General features: G+C 42.6%; 1 protein-coding gene across 1 annotated transcript in view; it reads left to right on the forward strand.

Moving 5' to 3' along the window:
- Positions 1-24,523, forward strand: part of LRP4 (LDL receptor related protein 4) — a gene marked incomplete at its 5' end in the record, with an annotated part of 53,583 nt that overhangs the window by 19,523 nt on the left and 9,537 nt on the right. Inside the window, 22 exons of the mRNA XM_089675918.1 lie at positions 1,242-1,364; positions 2,076-2,284; positions 5,076-5,157; positions 6,401-6,506; positions 6,619-6,820; positions 6,909-7,098; positions 7,471-7,602; positions 7,695-7,835; positions 8,332-8,418; positions 8,515-8,686; positions 9,388-9,550; positions 10,056-10,281; positions 11,533-11,836; positions 13,415-13,633; positions 14,004-14,138; positions 14,234-14,342; positions 15,680-15,824; positions 15,964-16,077; positions 18,849-18,969; positions 21,059-21,123; positions 22,417-22,504; positions 24,314-24,455. Of these exons, the coding sequence (XP_089532044.1) occupies positions 1,242-1,364; positions 2,076-2,284; positions 5,076-5,157; positions 6,401-6,506; positions 6,619-6,820; positions 6,909-7,098; positions 7,471-7,602; positions 7,695-7,835; positions 8,332-8,418; positions 8,515-8,686; positions 9,388-9,550; positions 10,056-10,281; positions 11,533-11,836; positions 13,415-13,633; positions 14,004-14,138; positions 14,234-14,342; positions 15,680-15,824; positions 15,964-16,077; positions 18,849-18,969; positions 21,059-21,123; positions 22,417-22,504; positions 24,314-24,455 (3,275 nt within the window). The remainder of the gene's footprint in view (positions 1-1,241; positions 1,365-2,075; positions 2,285-5,075; positions 5,158-6,400; positions 6,507-6,618; positions 6,821-6,908; positions 7,099-7,470; positions 7,603-7,694; positions 7,836-8,331; positions 8,419-8,514; positions 8,687-9,387; positions 9,551-10,055; positions 10,282-11,532; positions 11,837-13,414; positions 13,634-14,003; positions 14,139-14,233; positions 14,343-15,679; positions 15,825-15,963; positions 16,078-18,848; positions 18,970-21,058; positions 21,124-22,416; positions 22,505-24,313; positions 24,456-24,523) is intronic.

Here is a 24,523-nt window from a genome sequence, read left to right on the forward strand (position 1 = left end):
TTGGAAAGTAGACACTCCAATGTATTTGCTAAGAGGCATGGTATTTTGAAGATCTCGTGTTATTGCTGCAAGTTTTTGGAAAACAAAACAAAAATGTATTTTTTTTCCTTTTCTTCAAAACCCTGTGACAAAAATGCTATCTGCAACATACTCAACATGCCTCTTATCAAATTCCTTGTGTTGTCTACTTTCCAAAAAGGGGTAATTTGGGAGGTGTTTGTACTATCCTGGTCATTGGATTTTCGGGACCTGTATTTAGCCAGGCTACCAAAAAGTCTCTCACATGTGGTATCCTCCTACTCTGGAGAAGTATCAGAATGTGTTTTGGGGTATTTTCCCATATACCCATGGCATGCATGAGCCATATATCATTTAAGTGACAACTTTGAGTACAAAAAAAAATTTGTCATTTTTCAAAAATTTGTGGAAAAAAATAAAATCTTCCATGGACCCAACATGCCTCTCAGCAAATTCCTTGGTGTCTACTTTCCAAAAAGGGGTCATTTGAGGGTTTTTTGTACTGTCCTGGCATTTTAGCAGCTCAAGAATTGTCAAATGTCAAAGTAAAAGCTGTTGAAATTCCAGTATCTATTCCACAATTTGTAGACGTTATAACTTTCACACAAACCAATTGGTACACAAATATTGGTATTTTTTTTTACCAAAGACATGTAGCAGAATACATTTTGGCTTAAATTTATGACTAACTTTTTGAGTTTACTGGATATTTTTATAACAGAAAGTTGAAAATAGTTATTTTTCACAATTTTCAGTCTTTTTATCATTTATCACAAAAAAATAAAAAACCCAGTGGTGATCAAATACCCCAAAAGAAAGCTCTATTTGTGTGAAAAAAAGGACATTCATTTTGTTTGGGTACAGTATTGCTGCATTGCGCAATTACCAGTTGAAATGGCGCAGTGCCCAATAGCAAAAAATGGCCTGGTCATTAAGTGGGGTAAATCTTCCGGAGGGCGAGTGGTTAATCACTGAAGATTTTTGAGGATGAATTACTTCACTGTACATGCCGATAGGGAGGTCTGTGATGGCTTGTTTTATACATTTATCTATTTCATTGTCCATAGTTTGGGGCAGAGGTGGACAGGAGAAAACCTCATTGATGCTCTGTAGATACAAAATTGAATGTAATGACATTGAATGTAATCTATACCATGAAAATCATGTCTTGTTATTTGGCAGCTGTTGGCTTACTCTTCTTTTTTTTGTTTATTTTCCATCAGGTAAAAACAGATGCGGCACTGATAATGGGGGCTGTTCCCACCTTTGCCTTCCTAGTGGTAACACATTTACTTGTGCTTGCCCAACTGGTTTCCGTAAGACTGGGCCCAAGACCTGTGCCTTGAGTAAGTGCCATTGTTTTAACGGGTGGGGAAAGCGCATGTGTGTGTGTGTGTGTGTGTGTGTGTGGGTGTGTGGTGGGGGTTGTGATGTGTATGTTGTTATAAACTGGCGGCATTTGAGAAGTATTGATTTATGTGACGTGCCAACAAAATTCTGTTTGACCACAGTGTATGAACAGTTGGAAAGAGAATTTGTTAGATGTTTAAACTGGCCATTTGCAAAGCTGTTTGAGGTGGGCCTTGCCCATAGCAGACAATTGAGATTCTACTTGTCAAGTGCAAATTTGAAAAGGAAGATGACAGTTGGATATGAATTGGCTGTGTTGGGCAGCACCCACTTTTTTTTTTTTTTTTTTTTTTTTTTTTATAAAGGCTGTATAATTAATTGCTGGATGAAAGAACAACCCGTGTTATCTAAAAATAAAGAGTCATATTCATTTTCACTTTGGGGGATGACAGTTGTAGAATGGAACATTGAATGTAATGGTTTGCTAGAGGGCAATACAAAACTGTTACTGTATTTAAAACTATTTTTAAACGATTGACTTACTGTTTAGCTCCATGATATACTGTATAGGTAAGCGAATGGAGAGCAGCCAGTAATTATTGTAATGACCCCCTTCCTATTAAAGAAAAAAAAAAACTCCTGCAATTACTCTTTGTGCCATTTTGAACCCGAAAGAATTAAGATGATGACCTTTGACCTTCGATCAGGTCTTGACAAGTTCCTGCTTTTTGCTCGAAGGACGGACATCCGAAGGATTAGCTTTGACACCAGTGACCTCTCCGATTTTGTCATCCCATTGTCCAATGTTCGTAGTGCTGTGGCACTGGATTGGGATTCTGCTGACGACTATATGTATTGGAGCGACACCACCACAGACTCCATCAACCGTGCAAAATCAGATGGCAGTGGGCAGGAGGTAAGAGAATGGCTGAACAATAAAATAGTCTCCCAACACAAATCATGTTGTAGCTTAATGATATTTAACCTGACCCTTTTTTTTTTTTTTTTCTTACTCTAATTTCCACCTTTTGCAAGACCGATTCTGGGTTTATTTCTAACCGTGCAGAAGTTTCAGTTCTCTCACACTGTAGTTTTTGTTCTGTTAAGGGCAATAAAAATATATAAGATGCCTTGTACACCCTTTTTGGTCAAAATGTTTACCAGAAAGTGAGGTGCACTGCTCTCAGGCCTATAACTGGGTCATCTTCCGAGGATACCGATTGCCAGAGCTCAGGCCGGGGCTTATTATGTGCCCCATGCGCCAACCACATCGAAGAAAAAAAAAAAAATCTGGTGGCACCCTGATTCAACGCTGTCAACTTTGTTACTCCAGACAAATGGACAAGGAGCCTCCTCCTACTGACGCGTTTCATCCACAAAACTAGGTTTAATTGACTAAACTAAGTCTTATGGGTGAAGCACATTAGAACCAAGGAGGAGGTCCTAGACAGGCACTCTGTCTGTTTTTGTCCAGAGTAATAAAGTTGCCAGCATTTTCAATTATATGGAGCACCGTTGGTTTTCTTCTTCTTTCTTTTTGCCCTCTCTTTTCTTCTTTTTGCCCTCTTTTTCTTCCTTTCCCCTCTCTCTCTCTTTTTCTTCCCCCCCTCTCTCTCTTTTTCTTCCTTTTCCCTCTCTCTTTCCCCCCCCTCTCTTTTTCTTCCCCCCCTCTCTTTTTCTTCCCCCCCCTCTCTTTTTCTTCCCCCCCCTCTCTTTTTCTTCCCCCCCCTCTCTTTTTCTCCCCCCCCTCTCTTTTTCTTCCTTTTCCCCCCTCTCTCTCTTATTATTCCTTTCTTCCCTCTCTTTTTCTTCCTTCCCCCCCTCTCTCTTTTTCTTCCTTTCCCTCTTTTTCTTTTCCCTCTCTTTTTCTTCCTTTTCCCCCCTCTCTTTTTCTTCCTTTTCCCCCCTCTCTCTCTTTTTCTTCCCCCCCCCTCTCTTTTTCTTCCCCCCCTCTCTCTCTTTTTCTTCCCCCCCCCCCTCTCTCTTTTTCTCCCCCCCCCTCTCTCTTTTTCTTCCCCCCTCTCTCTCTCTCTTTTTCTTCCCCCCTCTCTCTCTTTTTCTCCCCCCCTCTCTCTTTTTCTCCCCCCCTCTCTCTTTTTCTCCCCCCCCCCTCTCTTTTTCTTCCCCCCCTCTCTTTTTTTTTTCTCCCCCCCTCTCTCTTTTTCTTCCCCCCCCTCTCTCTTTTTCTTCCCCCCCCCTCTCTCTTTTTCTTCCCCCCCTTCTCTGTCTTTTTCTTCCCCCCCTTCTCTGTCTTTTTCTTCCCCCCTCTCTCTCTCTTTTTCTTCCCCCCCTCTCTCTCTCTTTTTCTTCCCCCCCTCTCTCTCTCTTTTTCTTCCCCCCCTCTCTCTTTTTCTTCCCCCCCTCTCTCTCTTTTTCTTCCTTTCCCCCCCTCTCTCTCTTTTTCTCCCCCCCCCCCCTCTCTTTTTCTCCCCCCCTCTCTTCCCCCCCCCTCTCTCCCCCCCCTCTCTCCCCCCCTCTCTCTCTCTCTTTTTCTTCCCCCCTCTCTCTTTTTCTTCCCCCCCTCTCTCTCTTTTTCTTCCCCCTCTCTCTCTTTTTCTCCCCCCTCTCTCTTTTTCTCCCCCCTCTCTCTTTTTCTCCCCCCTCTCTTTTTCTTCCCCCCTCTCTCTTTTTCTTCCCCCCTCTCTCTCTCTCTTTTTCTTCCTTTCCCCCCCCCCTCTCTTGTTCTTCCTTCCCCCCCCTCTCTTTTTCTTCCTTCCCCCCTCTCTCTCTTTTTCTTCCTTCCCCCCTCTCTCTCTTTTTCTTCCTTCCCCCCTCTCTCTCTTTTTCTTCCTTCCCCCCCCTCTCTCTTTTTCTTCCTTCCCCCCCCCCTCTCTTTTTCTTCCTTCCCCCCCCCCTCTCTTTTTCTTCCTTCCCCCCCCTCTCTTTTTCGTCCCCCCCTCTCTCTTTTTCGTCCCCCCTCTCTCTCTTTTTCGTCCCCCCTCTCTCTCTTTTTCGTCCCCCCTCTCTCTTTTTCGTCCCCCCTCTCTCTCTTTTTCGTCCCCCCTCTCTCTCTTTTTCGTCCCCCCTCTCTCTCTTTTTCGTCCCCCCTCTCTCTCTTTTTCGTCCCCTCTCTCTCTTTTTCGTCCCCCCTCCTCTCTTTTTTTTTTTTTTTTTTTTTTTTTTTTCCCCCCCTCTCTTTTTTTTCTCCCCCCCCTCTCTCTTTTTCTCCCCCCCCTCTCTCTTTTTCTCCCCCCCCCTCTCTTTTCTTCCTTTTTCCCCCCCTCTCTCTTTTCTTCCTTTTCTTCCTTTTCCCCCCTCCTTTTTCTTCCTTTCCCCCCCTCGCTCTTTTTCTTCCTTTCCCCCCCCCCTCTCTCTCTCTCTTTTCCCATGTCACGCATCTCTCCAAGGCTAGGTATTCTAAAGGTCACTGTAATAGACTACTGGTCTGTGAAATTTTGCAGACCAATAACCAAAAGCTAGATGTGGTTTTTGCGCTTTTGATTGAGAAGAGCTGTACAGACATGGGGAGGCATGCCTCCTAACAGCTGTAACAACAGACTGGGTTTACTCCAGTTAAGATGCATAGAGTTCAATTGTAGGTACGCGATCTGACTGATTTTATAACAGGTAAACATAACAAATTCTGCAAGCTGTCCTACAATTGTGAGAAATCTAGGGAAAAAAAGCTAAGTGTAAACATGCAGAACTTTTATATGTAATAAAATAGGTGTCTTTTTTTTTTTTTTTTTTTCTTTTTTTGTCACTAGGTCATCATTGATACCAGCTTGGAGAGTCCTGCAGGACTGGCTATAGACTGGGTTACAAAGAAGATATACTGGACAGATGCAGGTAATGTACTTAGTGCTCAATACTTTTGAACACTGCATGGGGCATACTGATGGCTACAGTGTAGCTCATGAAAGAGAGCCTGTCACTATTTAAAAAAAAAAAAGAAAGAAATTGCAGGTAAAAACACAGAAAAATCATGCATTTTTTAAAATTCTGTTTTATGAACATTTTAAATAGTACAACAAAATGCCCACACGGGGGCTGGTGGTGGCCAAACCAATGGGCGGGAGCCGTAGTCAAACTGGTTAGAGATAAAATATAATCAAAGACAAAACCCAGTGTGTGTGTGTTATCTATCGCAACCATAACATAATTACAAGGAGAAGCTTATGATTCCCAATGGAGACCCACAGCTTCGGCCTTCCCCACCTCACCGAGAGATACTAAACCCTAAAAGGTATAATTACTTTCTCAAGGGGTATTAGACATCAATGCAGTAGAATCATTGTCAAGCCATTTTGACCATACTTTATCGAATTTCTTGGGATAACCTCTATTATATTGGGTATCTTTTTTAAATTCTTTTTTTTTTTTTTTTCCTTTCCATAAACTATCTTTATTACCTCACAATGTTCTCTGAACTTGCTAGCAAATTTGACTGCCTCAGAAAAGTCTGGGCACTAGCATGCATAAAATGTATTAAATGCTCATTTAAGCTTCTGGAAAGGTGGTTGTTGAACGAAGGGTTAATGGCCTCTTCAAATCTGATTTATGACCATTCAGCAAAAGTGTTACTCAGAGAAACTAACAAGATACTAGCTGTCAATTTTCAAAATCCTATTCGAGGCCATCGGAATGTAACTGATGGATTACTACAAACCTTATACTTTCCTATAGTTATTTACTGTCAGCCCTATACAGGTTTAGTAGGTCAGAGAACAATATTCAATGCTCTAAAGGGCATCTTGCTCCTCATTGCTTCTCTTTGGTTAATAAAGCCCCACTCTAGGATACTTGCTCTCCTAAGTACAAACGCCACCCCTCAGTTCTGTATAACATAAGGGGAAGGTGTCCTATAGTACTGAAGAGAACTGGAACGGCTGATGATACTGGATTTCTTTCAAGTTCAATGGGTTGTTTTCTGTACTTGCAGATAATGTACTGAGACTGAAGTCCTGCCAGTAGGAAATGTAGCTGTGTTTTTGTGTAGTTATGTAAAATTGGAATGCTGATCAACCATCCAATATCTTCTTCTATATTTTACATATTTTATAATTTGTTGCTCTTCTGTGTTTTTCTTTAGGGACCGACCGGATTGAAGTTTCCAACACGGATGGTTCCATGCGCAGTGTGCTGATTTGGGAGAACCTGGACCGGCCTAGGGACATTGTCGTGGATCCTGTAGGAGGGTGAGAATAGTTTTGGGATTTCTGCTCCCATCTCTGTGTGTTGCCTGTAAAACCAGAGAGTTGTGTTCTTCCTCCTTAGTTTTTGGATTATAAGATACAAGCTCTTTTCCAGATTCATGTACTGGACAGACTGGGGTGCAAATCCAAAGATAGAACGCGCTGGCATGGATGCTTCTGGACGGATGGTCATCATCTCCTCCAATCTCACTTGGCCCAATGGCTTAGCTATTGATTATGAATTAGAGAGGCTGTACTGGGCTGATGCTGGCATGAAAACCATAGAAACTGCCAAGCTTGATGGTGCTGACCGAATGGTAAGATGCCACAGCACAACATTGTTTTTCAGTTCTATATACAGGTCAGGGACAAGACCAAACCTCACTAGTTACTGGGATCTTCTAGGTGCTAATCGGTACAGACCTACCCCACCCCTTTGGTCTGACCTTGTATGAAGATCGTATTTACTGGACAGACTGGCAGTCGAAAAGCATTGAGAGTGCAGATCGGAAAACCGGACTTGACCGCAAGCCTGTGCGAGAGAACCTGGAAAACCTGATGGATCTTCATGTCTTTCACAGACGACGGCCGCAAGGTATGAAACTTCTGCAAACTCTACAGTTGCTACCTGAGTCAAACACAACATTTTAAATGAAAGTAGTTGAGTGAAGCTCATACTGAAATTTTCCTGTGGATGATTGTTCGCTTTACAGCTGGTTCTATGGTGGCCTAGTGTCCTCTCAAGTCTTTTAAATGCTTTCTGTATATAATATTGATGCTAGAATAAGTAATATGTGAGTGAAATTATTTTGTTTGCTTGTTGAGAACGGTGTGAGTTCAGTTCACCTTACTGCTGATGCTCATGTGCAACCTTGGTTTGTCTAGTTGTGAGTACATAGCTATGTAGTAACAGAACATATTCACTTTTGTGCAGCATCAGAAGGTCACTCTTGTCTTCTTTCCACAGTTAAATCTGCCTGTTCCGTCAATAATGGAGAGTGCAGCCACATTTGCCTTCTTTCTCCCCACCCAAAAGGCCATAGCTGTGCTTGCCCTACTGGGGTCAATCTGCTTGGCGATGGCAGGACCTGTTCTTCAGGTATGTTCAGTCCATTTTGTCATTTTGGAATTATATTTTTCAGCCTGTTCAGGGTTGTGACCCTTGTTCTCTGTTTTGTCCTCCACACCTAGGAATGGACCGCTTTCTTATTTTTGCCCGAAGGACTGATATCCGCTCAGTGTCTTTGGATATCCCATACTTTGCAGATGTAGTTGTCCCCATCAATCTGACCATGAAGAACACCATAGCAGTCAGTGTGGATTCCTTAAAGGGTGAGTAAGGGTAAATGTAACTGGCTACTTGTTTCTGAGTAGGTATGGCTGACCTTCAGTCCTCCAGGTATTAAGGATCTACAAGATCCTGCATTCCCTAACCCACGTCCAATTGCTCATTCAGTGAGATACTTACCCCCTTCCTTGCTCCCCAGACAGCCAGTTCAATTATTTGCTCTCCAACGTTCCTAGAATGTGGACAGGCCTTCAATGTCCTCACATACAATGCATTGTATATGATGACTTTGCAGAGCTGTGGCTGGTTGAGTGGAAAATAAAAGTTGTTTTGGAGGTCCAGTCATACGGGGTGGAGGAAGCCTGCTATAATGAGGAAAAAAGTAAGTATAGGGGGCACTACAACATGAATTTCCAAGCGCAGCATAACTGGAGTTCAAATTTGAAGGAATCTCGCTCATCCGGAACTTAAACAATTCATGAATATTCTGGGAATGATTACTGCATCTCATGTATGTGTTTTTTCTTTTTCCCCTTTCAGGTTTGGTGTATTGGGCTGACAGTACCCTTCGGAAAATTAGCAGAGCAGGTCTGGATGGCTCCAATTACCAGGATGTAATAACCACAGGTGATCAAACACTTGAAATTACTCTATTTAATTATGCAGCTTTCCTGTGTTGTAAGACTATATGAACTATTTTATGCTTGTGTTGCATTATTACAGGCTTGGTGACCACTGATGGTTTGGCAGTGGATGCAATTGGTCGCAAAATATATTGGACAGACACTGGGACCAATCGAATCGAAGTGGGGAATTTGGATGGCTCCATGAGGAAGGTTCTGGTGTGGCAGAATTTAGGAAGCCCACGAGCGATTGCTCTTTATCACGAGATGGGGTGAGCAATAATGAATACTAATGGATGTAGGTGAAATGGTATCTTTCCAATTTAATCATCAAAGGGCATATGTCATGTTAGTACTGCAAAGGAAGAGGAATTGGAGGGAAGGCATTGTTCTTATTTGTTTTAAATTTTGATCTATACTTCTTGGGTCCAGGGGCGGACTGACAACACATGGGGCCCCCGGGCAATAGGGGATCATGGGGCCCCTGTGTCCTTGCCCAAACTCAAAAACGCCTATGAAAAAGGTACCAGGAGCATCTCATGGTGCCCCCTACTGACCCTGGGCCCTCGGGCAGTGCCTGAGTTTCCAACTGGTCAGTCCACCCCTTATTACTGGGACAGTGCTTGGAAGTGCCTGTTGGATTTTGGCAATGAGGATCTTGGCAACTGGGAAAGATGAGAGATTCAGAGAAAAAAACTGGAAAAGCTAGTAGCCCAACCAGCATCACTTCCTTTAGTTTTCTGGTGGTCTTTAGGTCTCTCCTAAGGCTTCTACAACCTAACTCCCTTATGCTACCATGGTAACATGCTGGCCAAGTGGGACTTAAAAAGAACATAGTTGGATCTCAAACACAACATATGAAAATGTTCATTACTGAAATAGCAAAGTACGTAGTTTACCTGTTCTTGGCTACCTCTTCTAAACGACAGGTGAAAAGCAGAAACAGCCAGACTTAAATGGTTTCTTTCTTTAGATGCATGTACTGGTCGGACTGGGGAGAGAATGCCAAGCTTGAAAGGGCGGGAATGGATGGCTCCGACCGTAAAGTTCTGATAAACATGAACCTTGGTTGGCCCAATGGACTGGCGGTGGATAAAGCAGGTTCTCAGCTCTTGTGGGCAGACGCGCATACAGAGGTAATGTTGGCAATAAATGTACACATTGGCGGAGATTTACTAAAACTGGAGAGTGCAAAATCTGGTGCAGCTCTGCATAGATGCCAATCAGGTTCCAGGTTTTTTTTTTTTTGTCAAAGCCTAATTGAACATCCTGAAATTAGAAGCTGGCTGGCTATCATGCACAGCTGCACCAGATTTTGCACTCTCCAACCCGTTTGTCTTTGGTTTGTGGAAGAGCATGTTTGGCTTATGAATGGGGAAAACACCCTTTTACCTTTGTGGGAGCTCAGCAGATGATTGGGTACTGTTCTGCCTCACGTTTTCCTTTTTATGTGTTTTTATAACTAGTTTGACACTTAGTTTTTCATGTTTGATGTCCTTTGCTTTGACTCTCCTATGTTTTTGTGCATTTTTATCTTTTCTGATCGGAGTATGGATGCACCTAATAGAACATCTCCATATCTGCTCTGCTTTTATATTTTTTTTTTGTCTCTATGTTTGACTTTTGTCCTTTCCTCTGTAGAGAATAGAGGCCTCTGATCTTATGGGAAGAAACAGGCGGATCTTGGTGTCACCTGTGCAGCATCCGTATGGTCTGACCCTTCTCGGCGCACACATATATTGGACCGACTGGCAGACACGCAAAATTCAGAGGGCGGACAAAGACACTGGAGCAAATGTCATAGTGGTCAGAGACAACCTGCCCGGCCTTATGGACATTCAGGCTGTGGATAGGACTCATGCCCTTGGTAGGTACTACTTGTGCAGTCTAGAATCACTTCTAACCATTAGTGCCTAAATGTCCATTTAAATCTGCCCATATAATTGCTTTATAATCTGACAAATGTAACCTTTCCCAACTATATTCAAAGTTTATCTGTTCAAGTAGACCTTTTGTAGCACTTGGTGATCTGGCCGATTTAAAAAAAAAAAAAAAAACCTAGCCTGTAAAATGTTGTAGTTATCTTGGTTGAATGTACCCATATACATTTTAAGTGTGTGTGGAGGTAGAACATATGGGAAATGTTCTCTCATTCCACATTATTTGCTATTCACAGCAAATCTAAAAAAAAAAATCATCATTTCACCCGTAGCCATGCTTCTTTCATTTAATGTCTATGTTAATACTAGTACAAAAGATTAGATACCACCCTTGCTAGAGTTTTCTCATTATCTATCTAACCAACCAGGTAGTCAGTAGTAAACTACAAAAGTGAGAAAGCGGACTGTCCAGGGAGCGAGTAGGGCAAGAAAGAGAAGGGTGAAGGAAAGAATAGGTAAGGAAGACCAGAGACATCGTATGTGCTGGGTTAGGAGGACATGGGATCTCAATTGGGGTCTCGGAGTTCAACCCTTAGAATATATATTCATAAGAACCTGTGAGCTCTATCCAGTTTGAGAGGCTGTTGGGTCTTCCATATGTCTGATCTTGTTTATTTTAGAAAGCCATACGCTAAATAGCAGGGGAAACTCCTGCCTCCATAGGATTGGTATACATATTTGTTGGGTCTCACTGTAGTTTTTATCATTTTAATTACAGTTGCATTTTATAGATCCATTATCCTTTTATTGAAGGTTTTATGAAGTGTTAGAGTAGCAAAAATCCTTCCTATGACTTTCTATTAGAGTGGAGATTAATATACAATGTCCTCTATCTAGGTCTTTTTTTTTTTTTTTTTTTTTTTATAAAAATGCATGAAGATAGGTGGGCTACAGCTCATATATGAAACTATTCTGTATTGCAAATTTTTAAGTAATCTACAGTAGCTTTGCTAGGTTGTGTTAAAAAAAAAAAAAAATCATTAATAAAAGAAGCAACATAAGAAAAGAAAGGGGAATAACGTAGAACTGGGTTCGGACACATTTGGTAATTACCAGTCTACTCTCTTTAGAAGGAGGCTATAATCTTTGAATTTTAGCTGTCCCTTAATAGTTATACCTTTTATGTATGAATGCAGTCTTCTGGAAATGCTTTGAACTTCCTTTCTTCTGCCCGATAGGATTCAACAAGTGTGGTAACAATAATGGCGGCTGCTCTCATCTGTGCCTGCCGAACCCCGTCAGTTACTCCTGTGCCTGTCCCACCGGCATCCTGCTGAAGGAGGATGGCAGGACTTGTGACCCGTCTCCTGACACCTATCTGCTGTTCTCCAGTCGTGACTCCATTCGCAGGATATCCCTGGATACAGATGACTACACAGATGTCTATGTGCCCATTAAGGAGCTCAACAATGTAATCTCTTTGGACTACGACAGTGTGGAAAGCCAAATCTACTACACGGATGTTTTCCTGGATGTGATCAGGTGTGCGGCTGATTAGTCAATGAGGGGGTTAAAAAAACAAATTCAGTAATGAATTAAACTGTTTTACAATGAAATGTTTCCTTCAATGCAACTATATTAAGTACCTGAATATCTTTTATATTAGTTTCTTGTATTCCTCTAACAGTACTCAGACTGGTAGGAGTGCCATGTCAGCCTAGTGGGGGCAGTGTCAGGCTCCTGCAGACACTGCCCACAGCTCTGTGCCCGTACCTTTTGTAGGGTTGCAAGTTTCAGCTCTGTAGGGGGTTGTAGGTTTCGGCTCTGTAGGGGGTTGTAGGTTTCGGCTCTGTAGGGGGTTGTAGGTTTCGGCTCTGTAGGGGGTTGTAGGTTTCAAAGCTGCAGGAGGTGTCAGTGGGCTTTGAGGACGCTGATAAGCGTGCTTTCAACCTGTTTAAACGAAAGGTCCATCTGCTGCAGTGGCAGATGGGACTTGTATTTTATTAATTCACAGGTCCCTGTAAATGAATGACGTGGTAGTTCTGACATGTTCCAAAGTAAACTTGTCCTTTTAAGCAGTTTTACATTCAGCACACCTGATTGGTTCCTAGTGCTGCTCTTCCCTCTCCCAGTCTGATTGCTGCTGGACAGAGGATTAAAAAGCTGATTTGTCAGATTCATGTACTTGCGCTTATGTTGCATTAAAAAAATACTTTTAATGATATGTTAAAGTAATTTTAAACTTTTTTTTTTTTGTAATTAAAATAACAAACCTGTTATACTTACCTGCTTTATGCAGTAGTTTAGAACAGAGCAGCCCCAATCCTTCTCTTCTGGGGTCCCCCGCTAGTGCTCCTAGCCCCTCCTCTTTGGCAGGTGCCCACACGGAAATCCCCTTTCTGCGGGGGCACCCATGCGTGCTTGCTCCCGAGCTACCGTCTGCATCCATTGACACAGAGTGGATATGCTCCCGCTGCCATGAATCTGCCCAGTGAGGAGGGAGACGGTGGCTACAGCTGCAGTTCTTGTGCACATCGCTGGATCGGATCGGACTCAGGTAAGAAAAAGGGTGGGGGATGGGGGGGAGCTGCAGCACAGAAAGTTTTTCACGTTAGTGCATTAATGTGGAAAAGCTTAAGGCTTTAGAACCACTTTAAGGAATAAAGAGCTTCAGTTATGTGTGTCTTTTAGATCTGCCTGGAGCAGGGGCGGACTGACAACTCATGGGGCCCCTGTGTTCTTGCCCAAACTCAAAAAAGCCTATGAAAAAGGTCCCGGGGGCATCTCATGGGGCCCCCTACTGACCCCGGGCCCTCGTGTCCAAATGGTCAGCCCTCCCCTGGCCTGGAGTTCAGATTTTAAAATACAAATGGTAGGGTGTTCCTACACACAGCCACCTTTCTGTCAAGTAATCCCAGGGAAATGTAAGAGCTGGCAATGATGAGCCTCCTTTAGGCTAAAATCTCACATCTGTACAGATACTTTGTATTGATATTTGTGAACGTTTACGCCAATCCTTTTATGACACTTTTTTTCTTGAAGATTTACTGCTTGATAAATTGAATAAAAAAACAGGTTGAGTTTTTCTTTCTTTGCTGAAAACTTATGATGCCTTTTTAGGAGGGTAAACCTCGATGGTACGGGTATTGAGACGATCATTGGTGAAGGACTGAAGACCACAGATGGGCTGGCAGTAGACTGGGTAGCCAGGAATCTGTACTGGACGGACACTGGGGCAAACACTATCGAGGTGTCTCGGTTGGATGGGAGATACCGTAAGGTGCTCATTAATAACAGTCTGGATGAGCCTCGCGCCATTGCAGTGTTTCCAAGGAAAGGGTAAGAGCAAAATTCCTAAATTTGGCAAGACATGTTCTATTTCCTGATGGTTGTGCCCATTATGACAAACTAGTCTGGATTAGGTGTATTATTGGCTCTCAACCAAAGATTATTGTATCGTACTGATACCTCCTGGTTCTTCTAACTACAATTGAATATTTTTTCTTTAGTTTTGTATAGACTTGGAAGAAATAAATACCCTGTTGGGCTGCTTGATGCAACTTAGTAGGTCAATGACAGTTCAGCAGGGGGTTAAATGCATATTTTATATGTACCCATCAGTAAACTTTTTGATTTTTCTCAAAGCATCTCAAACTGAACTCAAATGCAGGCCTGGTAGCAACAGTCCCTAATTGCGTTCTCTTTACAGTTACCTGTTCTGGACAGACTGGGGCCACGTAGCCAAAATTGAGAGGGCACACTTAGATGGTTCTGATCGAAAGGTCATCATTAATACAGATCTTGGGTGGCCCAATGGCTTGACATTAGACTATGACACTCGCAGGTCAGTGAGCACACATGTATGTGTTTGTGTGTTTGTACTGAGTGACTTTAATTTTTATTTCTATAAAACACGATTGTTGTCCTGTCTTCCCACAGGATCTACTGGGTAGACGCTCACTTGGACCGCATAGAAAATGCCGACCTGAATGGTAGAACCCGTCAAATACTCGTTAGTCAAGTCTCTCACCCCTTCGCTCTCACACAGGTGAGAATTCTGGGTAATTGTTTTATCTATAAATCTACATAAAATAGGCACAGTCTTTATTTTCTGTAGCTTAACTTCAGGAAACCAGTTAAGTACACAGTTGGAAAAACGTATTCGTGAGCCAGACAATACAGCCATTCTGGTGACCTGATTTTTCCCCACTGCAGTTAAGGAATACAGCTCCCTGTCCCTCAGCCTGTGATTGGACAGTAAAGAAGTAATAGCAGATGGATGAGGTCATCTTTCTGCTCTCTCCTTCTGTCGGCAAACTTCTTAGGAGCACATCGGACTGTAGCAATACAGCTTAGGCACCTCTCTGCCTCCAGCTTGTGATTGGAAAGTGTAGGAGCAGCAGTAGACTGGTGAGGTCATCTCTCTACTCCTCCCGTTAGCATTTTCCTTGCAAGCACATGTGAATGTAACACTACATTCGTTCATCTCCCTGCCCCCAGCCTGTGATTGAACAGAGAAGGAGCAGCAACAGACTGATGAAGTCAACTCTCTGCTCTATCCTCCTGTCAGCATATTCTTTGTGAGCACATGTGGATGCAGCACATCTGATTGGCCCCAAGCACTACCCTTTCTTTTCTCAGTCTGAGTGCTGCTATACAGGGGATTACAAATGGGCTAACATAAAGCCTAACTCATGTATTTATACTGCTTTCAGTTAAAATGCATTTAAAGTGGGACTAAAGTCTTGTGGGGTTTTTTTTTTTGGTCATACTTACCTGCTCTATGCAGTGGTTTTGCACAGAGCAGCCTGGATCCTATAGGAGCACCTAAGCAGGTGTGCTCCCAAGCCGCGGCTCTGTGTGTCCATTCACACACAGAGCCGCTGCTCAGCCTTGCCCCTCCTTCCTTTCTGGAATGGCTCACTTGCTGTGATTGACAACAGCGGGAGCCAATGGCCCCCGCTGCTGCCTCAGCCAATCAGGAGTGAGAGTCCCCAGAGAACCGAGGCTCTTGTGGACATGGCTGGATCGAGAGGGGGCTTGGGTAAGTGTTAGGGGGGGCTGAGGGGCTGCTATACACAGGTTTTTCACCTTCACGAACAATGCATGAAGTTAAAAAACCTTGAGACTTTATAATCACTTTACCTATTTTTAAATACATATGTATTCATTAGTACCTTTTTTTATTAACTGCTTGGAGTTCAGCTTTACAGAATTGTGATTTGATAATGGTGAATGAAGTATTGAACCAAATTACGGTTCAGTTACATTATTGAACACGTTAGACCACTCATTGAAGGGATCATCTTTCTGCCAGCACAATGTGTATGAAAAATGAATTTGCCAACTTCATTTTTATTGAGCCAATGATCTTGTTTTTAACAGGAAGGTCGCTGGATATATTGGACAGATTGGCAAACCAAGTCTATTCAGAGAGTGGACAAATACTCTGGGAGGAGCCAGGAAACCATATTGGGCAATATGGAAGGGCTGATGGACATCATTGTTGTATCTCCTATGCGGCAGTCGGGTAATAATAAATAGGTTCCTTTTTTATTCTTCTCTTTTGTATCTGGTATATTGGGCTGTTATTTATTTCCTGAGATTTTCATCAGGACTAATTAGAGAACGTCTCTTGCTATATCTGGAACTCTCGATCTACTTTGCAGGTAGCAATCCTTGTGCAGTTAATAATGGCGGCTGTTCCCACCTGTGCTTTGCCCGAAGTTATGATTTTGTGTGCGCCTGTCCGGATGACCTGGAAACAGAACTCTGCTCTACAAGTGAGTGGTCATTTTCTGCTCCTCCTTGTTTTTGGTTTAAGTTTAGAACATTTGAACTGATACTGTATCTTGTGTAATTACTTTATATAAAATCTTGATTTCCCAAATAAACATTTGTGTCCCAGAGCGTTATAAAGTCTCTGAGTACAGCAGAAGCTGGTTGCCTTTACACCAGGGGTCTCCAAACTTTCTAAACAAAGGGCCAGTTTACTGTCCTCCAGACTTTTTGGCGTGGACTGCAGCCAGTGGGAGTAGAAAAGGTCCCAATTCAGTGGAAAAATGATGTCATTGGACCCTACCATTTGTGTCACTGGGAGGCATTGTGCCCCATCATTGATGTCATTGGACCCTATCAATAGTGTCATTGGGAGGAATTGTGCCCCATCGTTTGTGTCATTTGGAAGGAGTTGTGCCTCCTTCATAGGTGTAAGTGGGGGGAATTATACCCAATTGTTGGTATCCGTAGATGAAATGGTGCCCCAAGCAAAGGGCCACATGTGGTCCCCGGGCCACAGGGTGGAGACCACTGTTTTAGACTATCTACATTTGAAAAGTCTTTATGGCCATCTAACCCCAGTGGGCATTGAGGGGGAGGAGGAGGAGATTCTCTACAGTTGAAGAGACCCTCAGTGCTACAGGTCTAAATATTGGCCCAGGAACAGCTCCTCTTCTTTCTTGTGGAAGCCAATATAAGACAGTCACCAAAGAGAGCCTAGACTTGGCCTTGCTGCCCACTTCAGGTCGGAGAGAGACAAACTGAAACAAAAGCCAAAAGGAGGCACACTAGCCTAGTGCATTATCATAAGACTTTGTATTAGAAAAACAAATTCCAATGTACTCACAAAGTTATGGTAAGCTCTGATGAAGAGGGCCTGACCCTTGAAACATGTAAACAACATCCCTGTGGGTGGACACGATTACTGCGTTGGAACGGTCTGGACTGTGCTACATGCGTTCTATCCTATACCTTTTGTGAGTTTATAGAATTTGTTTTTTTAATAAAAGGTCCTCTGATTATAGCATTTGGATGGTGTGCCTCCTTTTTGCTTTTGTTTCATACACCATGCAGTGTACGCTCCCTTTCCATTCTGGAAGATCCATGAGACTGGAGATGGGTGCTGGGATGATGAAACTACTGCTGACATGCCCAGGAGTTCCATTATCAGTGGCCACCCAATACAGAAGAGAAGTGAAAAGAACCCGGGAGAAGTCAGGAAATGATTGCAGTGGCAGACAGAGCAGCAAGGGACAGCTCTGATTGGTTAGTGCTAGGTGGGCAAACATAATGGCAGAGTATTCTTTCTATACTTTCATATTATGGCAAGAGCAGCAGAACAATAGTTCCACTTTAACTGACCATCTGATATAGCAGGCAGGTTAAATCGAGAGGGATGACTCTCTATAGTGGAGACACAGACACCATTAAAAACTTGAGAGGTTATAATCTTTCACTGCTCTAGCCAAACTTTTAAAAATGATTTTGGTGTGTGTATGTATGTATGTATATGTATGTATGTATGTATATATATATGTATGTATGTATGTATATATGTATGTATGTATGTATATATATATATATATATATGTATATATGTATGTGTGTATGTGTATATATATATATATATATAAAATGTGTGTATATATAATAAAGAAGGGTTGTTTATGTTGACTATAGCAGCTATTAAATTTCTCACTTGCATTCCCTCTTTACAATATTGGGAAATAAAAAGGAAACATTTTGTTTCTTTGGCTACATGAAATGATCTTCTTCCCTTTTATGAACTTCACACAATACTTTGCTGGGTTTTTTTTTTGCCTTCCTCTGGATACAGTGTGTGTATAGGATTATAACTTTTTTTTTTCTTAATGGTTGAACTGGATGGACTTTTGTCTTTTTTTCAGCCAGACTAACTATGTCACTTAAAGGATAAGTTCATCTTTCCACAAAAAATAATAAATGCACTTTTTTTTTTCAGGTAAAAAAAGTGCATGTGTTATTTTTTTTTTTGTGTTATGAGCCTGTAAAGCAATGCACTAGTGATCAGTAGATCGCTGATGCCATGCAGGTCTTCTGCACACTGTCAGTGTATCTGCTTGCTTGTACATCCTGGGTGGGCAAACCCATACTTGCTGAAGTCTCAATGAACTACCACGGTGCTCACAGCGCTGTGGTAATTCATTGACAACTACAAGCCAACAGTCGCTAAGGCTGTCGGGATTTGTAGTCCATTCATTCACTGAACACTGTGAATGATTGATGCCGCCGTGTGGGTGGAGCCCTGCTCGTCCGCACTGTTTTTGAAATCTGACAGCTAGCACGGGGAACTTCTCCCCATACTTCTGTCACAGGGAGGGGTGGCAGCAGGGAGTGGCTGCGGGATCAGGAACGTGATGGGTGTTTCACCCTAAAAGCTGATAGAACATGTAACCTGTTCCCAAAGGTGTACTTATCCTTTAATTTATGCTTCTCTTCTTTTTAAGCTGGCCATGCACATTAGACTGATTTGTAAAATGTTTAGAAAATCTCCATGATATCTACCAGAACTATAGAATAAAGGGCCTGTCTTAACAGTCCTGTAGCGAATCAGGCAGACCCTTGAACTAAATGGTTTTGGTAGATTGTACAATCACATTGTCATGTGTGGCCAGCTAGCATCTGCTGTGCAGTAGTGAAGGCAGCATGACTGCTTTTGCAGCTCCTACTTTAAAAAAAAAAAACAAAACTTATTTTTCTCTAACAAACTTTCCTTCTCCTCTTCCTCCCAATTCAGTTCCTGGATTTTTACCTTCAGCTCCTATTCCAACAAACAATAGCGAAAAGATGTCTGGCCCCTTCAATCCCGACACCCAGAATGAGGGAGGGGAAGGCACTCCCGGAGTGACCGCGGGAAGGTAGAAAAGCTGGGATTGGTTGGGATTTGCTGCTTCTCAAGGCAATGGGGTTGATTTACTAAAACAGGAGAGTGCAAAATCTGGTGCAGCTGTGCATGGTAGCCAAACTGCTTCTAGCCTCAGCTTGTTCAATCAAGCTTTGACAAAAAAAAAGAAAAAGGAAGCGGATTGGTTTCTATTAATGGTATTGGGTCCTCCTGCTCATATAAGGATCTCCCTAACCTGCTGACACTTAAACCTAAAACCAAGATATAGGTGACTAAACAAAATACAATATAGTGTAGCGCTATATAATAATAAAATGAATAACGAAATTAATAAGTGCTAAGATCCTACATGGATCTTTAAGTGAATATTAGTGACAAAGTGAAAAAAACTCTATACATGTGAAAATATAAATCTCCACAGTCCCTCTAACACTTGAGGGATCACAAACTCAGAAATCCAATGGTGCAAATAAATATGTGAATCCCTTGATAGGGATAAGATACTATGTATAGGTGATCAGTGCCACACACTTAACCACATAAATAAAAATCCTTATTAAAAAATATTAAATAAATCATGAACACACAAAGAAATGATGAACAGTATTTCAAAAGTCCAAAAACTTCACACGTAAGATCCTGCTCCAATTTCAAAATCATGCAGGTGATGTGTAAACGTGGTCACAACACAGGTGCAAATCCTCCAGTGGCCAAAATGCCCCCTCACCTCCTTACAGTGACCACACATGCCAGCTCGCTTTTAGGATCACACCACGATCCTCGCAGGTATTAATCGTCACAGGTCAGTCCCCTCACTCGATAGCATCAATAGTGGCACTATTGATAGTGGCACTCACTCCTCTCCTTAAGGTCTCCTCCAGCCACTGGTATCAGTAGTACCGCTCACTCTCCAAATAGGCTCATAATAATAAAGCATAAAGATCCTCCGTAGTGTAAACTTGTTTATTTAAGCCAAAATACCACAATAAAAAAATGCCCACTCACATGTACAATGTTAAATATTTGCTTTTCACCACACACTATGGGTGTACTTGCATGGGTAGAAAAGGTGCACCAAGATGACGCCCACGCCGGAAATTACGTCACCGCGTACTAGAGGTTGATACCCTGATGAAATCACGTGGTAGCGTGACTCAACGTGTTGGTACCTGGGGAGGAACTTCCGGTACGCGGTGATGTAATTTCCGGCGTGGGCGCCATCTTGGTGCACCTTTTCTACCCATGCAAGTACACCTATAGTGTGTGGTGAAAAGCGAATATTTAACATTGTACATGTGAGTGGGAATTTTTTTTATTGTGGTATTTTGGCTTAAATAAGCAAGTTTACGCTATGGAGGATCTGTATGCTTTATTATTATGAGCCTATCTGGAGAGTGAGCGGTACTACTGATACCAGTGGCTGGAGGAGACCTTAAGGAGAGGAGCGAGTGCCACTATTGATATCAAGTGAGGGGATTGACCTGTGACGATTAATACCTGTGAGGATCGTGGTGTGATCCTAAAAGCGAGCTGGCCCATATGGTCACTGTAAGGAAGTGAGGGGGCATTTTGGCCACTGGAGGATTTGCACCTGTGTTATGACCACGTTTACACATCACCTGCATGATTTTGAAATTGGAGCACGATCTTATTTGTGAAGTTTTTAGACTTTTGCAATACTGTTCATTTATTTGTGTGGTCATGATTTATTTAATATTTTTTAATGAGGATTTTTATTTATGTGGTTAAGTGTGTGGCACTGATCACCTATACATAGTATCTTCTCCCTATCAAGGGATTCACATATTTATGTGCACCATTGGATTTATGAGTTTGTGATCCCTCAAGTGTTAGAGGGACTGTGGAGATTTATATTTTCACATGTAGAGTTTTTTTCACTTTGTCACTAATATTCACTTAAAGATCCATGTAGGATCTTCGCACTTATTAGTTTTGTTATTTAGTTTTATTATTATATAGCGCTACACTATATTGTATTTTGGATTGGTTTCTATGCAGATGTGCATCAGATTTTGCACCCTCTAGTTTTAATCCTATGTGTATAAATGTATACTAACTTTTACTATCAATCCCTTTTGTAGCTGCTCAGATGAAGAAGCATCAAGGGGACTCTGTACCCCGATTGGGGCCGTGCCAGCCAGTGCAGGTAAAGCTGTGGCTATATTTATGAATATGTTAGTATTGTTACATATGTTTGTATATCCAGGGAGGATTCCACATGAAGCACAGAATATTTTAAGTTAGAACTAAACTAAAATCAGATATAAAACACAAAGTATACTTTTACATACAGCATAGCTACTGTCAGTACCTAAATATGTCTAGATCAGCCTCCTGTGCAGTGGGTCAGCATTCTACATCAACCAGGCCCTACTGCATTGTACGATGTTGTCGCTTTTCTTCCTGAATAGGAAGGGGAGAGCAGAGGGATCACTTCATCATTGTCCTGCTACTCCTCCCTGTCCAGACAATAGAAAGGTGACCAAAGTTTTATTGCTTAAAGTGTAAGTTAACCTTTTCACAAAAAAATTAAAAGGTGAACCAATTACTGCACCCTTCCACCTCTCTAGTGCCCGCTGCATTTACCTCCTGTGGATGATTAGCTTCCATGCTTACACAGCTAGTGTAGTGGTCCAGGGATTTGAAAGTTGTGATCTTTTTCCCCTTCTTTCCTAAGGGATGTTGGAATGGATCAAAGCGATTCTAGTTTGGTCAGAGTGGTCACATGCCAGCAATGACCAATCAGAATTTTCCCTGATCCATCCCAAAGGAAAGAAGGGGAGGAAGACCCTGTCGGACAGGGCTATGCTATGTGGCAAAGCTGTATAAGCTCCAGTTCACACTTCTGCGATGTGGTACATCGCTTGTGATTCGCACAGAAATAGCACCACAATCGTGTGCAAATCACATGCGAATTCTGTGTGGTGCAATTTGAGCCATACATTTTGTATGGCTCAAATTGCACTGCATCCGCACCAAAATAGTGCAGGACCCTTTTTTTTGGTCGCGCTAGAATCAGATCGCATGGGTGTTCTTACCCATGCTAGCCGATTCTGCACATCGCACCGCATTTTTCATTTTGTTAACATATACACCCACAGCGGTTTGCATGAACTGGGTGCGATTTATGATGTGGTGTGGAATTCTCTCAGAAACCAGTGCATATTTAGCACCACATCCGTGTGAACTCAGGGTTAATCTCAATTCTGGATGCACACTTTTCAAATTTATTGGTGGGTAAAACAACTCCCTTATATTTATTTTATTGGTGTATTTTGCAGTTTGCATTCAGTTCATTTTGAATACTCTTCTTATGCAGTGTCTTTTCCATAACGTTTTTTTTTCTTCGTAGTAGAATCACTAAAAGAGTTTGTTCAATAAATATGTGTTGTTTTTTTTTTTTTCTTCTTATTTTCTTTTTATTAATCTTTTCGCTTAGGGGACAGACTACGTGTGGCACACATTATTGCTGGATCTCTGTCTCTTTTGTGCTTGCTGCTTCTCATCTGTGCTCTGTTAATCTACAGGTGAGTGGAAGGACGTTATCGGGAGAATATAGAAGTATGATGGTTGGAACATTAAACCTCATGAGACGTATGAGAATGTCTATAATTGGCCAAATCCTATACCTAATCAAAGGCCTAACCCAAAGTGGGGTGATAATGAACATTTTATAATCTCTATAAAATTGACTGGTATTGCACACAGATTTCAGCTCATTGGGGGATCTCTGTGTGACGGGCTGATTTTTCTCTCTGAGGTTAGGCTCTCTACATTTTACATTCTGACTGTACAATCTCCTTGAGACCTACCAAGATGTATGTAGTGCCAGGCCTTGTCTGAGTGGATACAAATTGATTGGATAATTCAGGTGGGTCTGCATAGTTTTGGTAGATCTAAAGTTGATTGTACAGAGATAGTATGGTCCGATTGTTGCAGGAGCTTAAGGGGCCATTCACACCCAGGGGCGTATTTACCACAAGGCAAACAAGGCATTCGCCTAGGGCAGCATTTTTCAGGGGGGTATCGCCTCCCCCAAAGAAGGGACATATTTGGCATGGGGACCAGGTGGGATCTGAAAGAGGCTGTGGGCTGCTTGGTGTATGCAGAGCCTGTCTCTCGTTACCAGGGATGTCTGGAGCTGTGAAGGTGAGTGTCTTTCTCACTCTTGCTGCCAAAGGGGGGGGGTGTTAGTGGGAAAACTCTCTCGGGTGTGGGGGGGGCTGGGGTTTTGATGGTCCAACGGGATAGCAAAAAACTTAAATACACCACTGTTCACACCAGGTGCAGTAGGACTGTGTTGGGCAGCTATTTCCACGTAGATCCACTGCTGGAAAAGGCAAAATGCCTTCTCTTCTACCTAGCTTTATTCACACTGCTGCATTGCAGTGGTGTGCGCTGATGCTGAAGTTACAGCATGCACAACTTTTTTCACACCACACTGTGGCCAATAGAACTTAATAAAATGTTTACAGTGTGACATTTTCAATAGTTTGCCAAAAAGAAAAAAAAAAGTGCGATGAGCCACGATCCGTGCATTAGTACTGCTTTCCTCCTCCTATGCACCAGCAGCTGCATTCTACCTCCCACGCACCTGCAGCTGCATTCTACCTCCCACGCACCAGCAGCTGCATTCTACCTCCCACGCACCAGCAGCTGCATTCTACCTCCCACGCACCAGCAGCTGCATTCTACCTCCCACGCACCAGCAGCTGCATTCTACCTCCCACGCACCAGCAGCTGCATTCTACCTCCCACGCACCAGCAGCTGCATTCTACCTCCCACGCACCAGCAGCTGCATTCTAACATTCAAGAGAAAATTTACAGACCTCCAGTAGCCGCTTTAAACCACTGGAGCACCCGCCAGTGTTTCAGTAGCCAGTGTAGAGCGAAACGGATTTTGGTCACTAATAGGACCTCATAAATTGTGGAAGTACGTGGTATGGTATGACTCCAGAGACTCGGCCATAGAGGTGTGGGGGTGGCTGTGTAGAAGAGTTATGGGTAGTTGGAGAAGTTGAAGAGGATAAAGGTTGCCGAATTGGAGACTGGTGGCATATTCATGGAGCCTCTGATCAGGCGACATAAATTGTGGTGATGGTACATGATTTACTAAAGGCTGGGAAACGCCAACAGCCTATGTTTTATTCATTTATGTGGGTGCCTTTGGATGTTTGGGTAGGTATATCCATGCTGAGTTACGGTGAGTAAAACCATTTTTAGCTAAGTACAGTAACAAGATTCTACCTTACCAAAGGTAAGTGTGACCTACTATAGTAAGATGAACAACCCAAGGTAAATGTGTAATGCTGAATGTTTCGCCTTACATTCACAGACATCGTCGTGCTAAGCTGTCCGACCCAGCACTGGGGACCCTCACTTACAGCAACCCGTCTTACCGCACGTCGACCCAAGAGGTGAAAATTGAAGCGGTGCACAGGCCTTCCGTTTGTCATCTACAGCGACATCGTAAAGAGGTGAGGACCGGGTGTTGGATTTTCTGTACTGGTTGGATGGTATGTCTGCTACAGATGAAAGATTTGTC

The sequence above is a fragment of the Staurois parvus genome, unplaced genomic scaffold (genome assembly GCF_062004578.1).
Source record: "Staurois parvus isolate SC_StPar_1 unplaced genomic scaffold, SC_StPar_1.0 ptg000159l, whole genome shotgun sequence".
Taxonomy (NCBI): Eukaryota; Metazoa; Chordata; class Amphibia; order Anura; family Ranidae; genus Staurois; species Staurois parvus.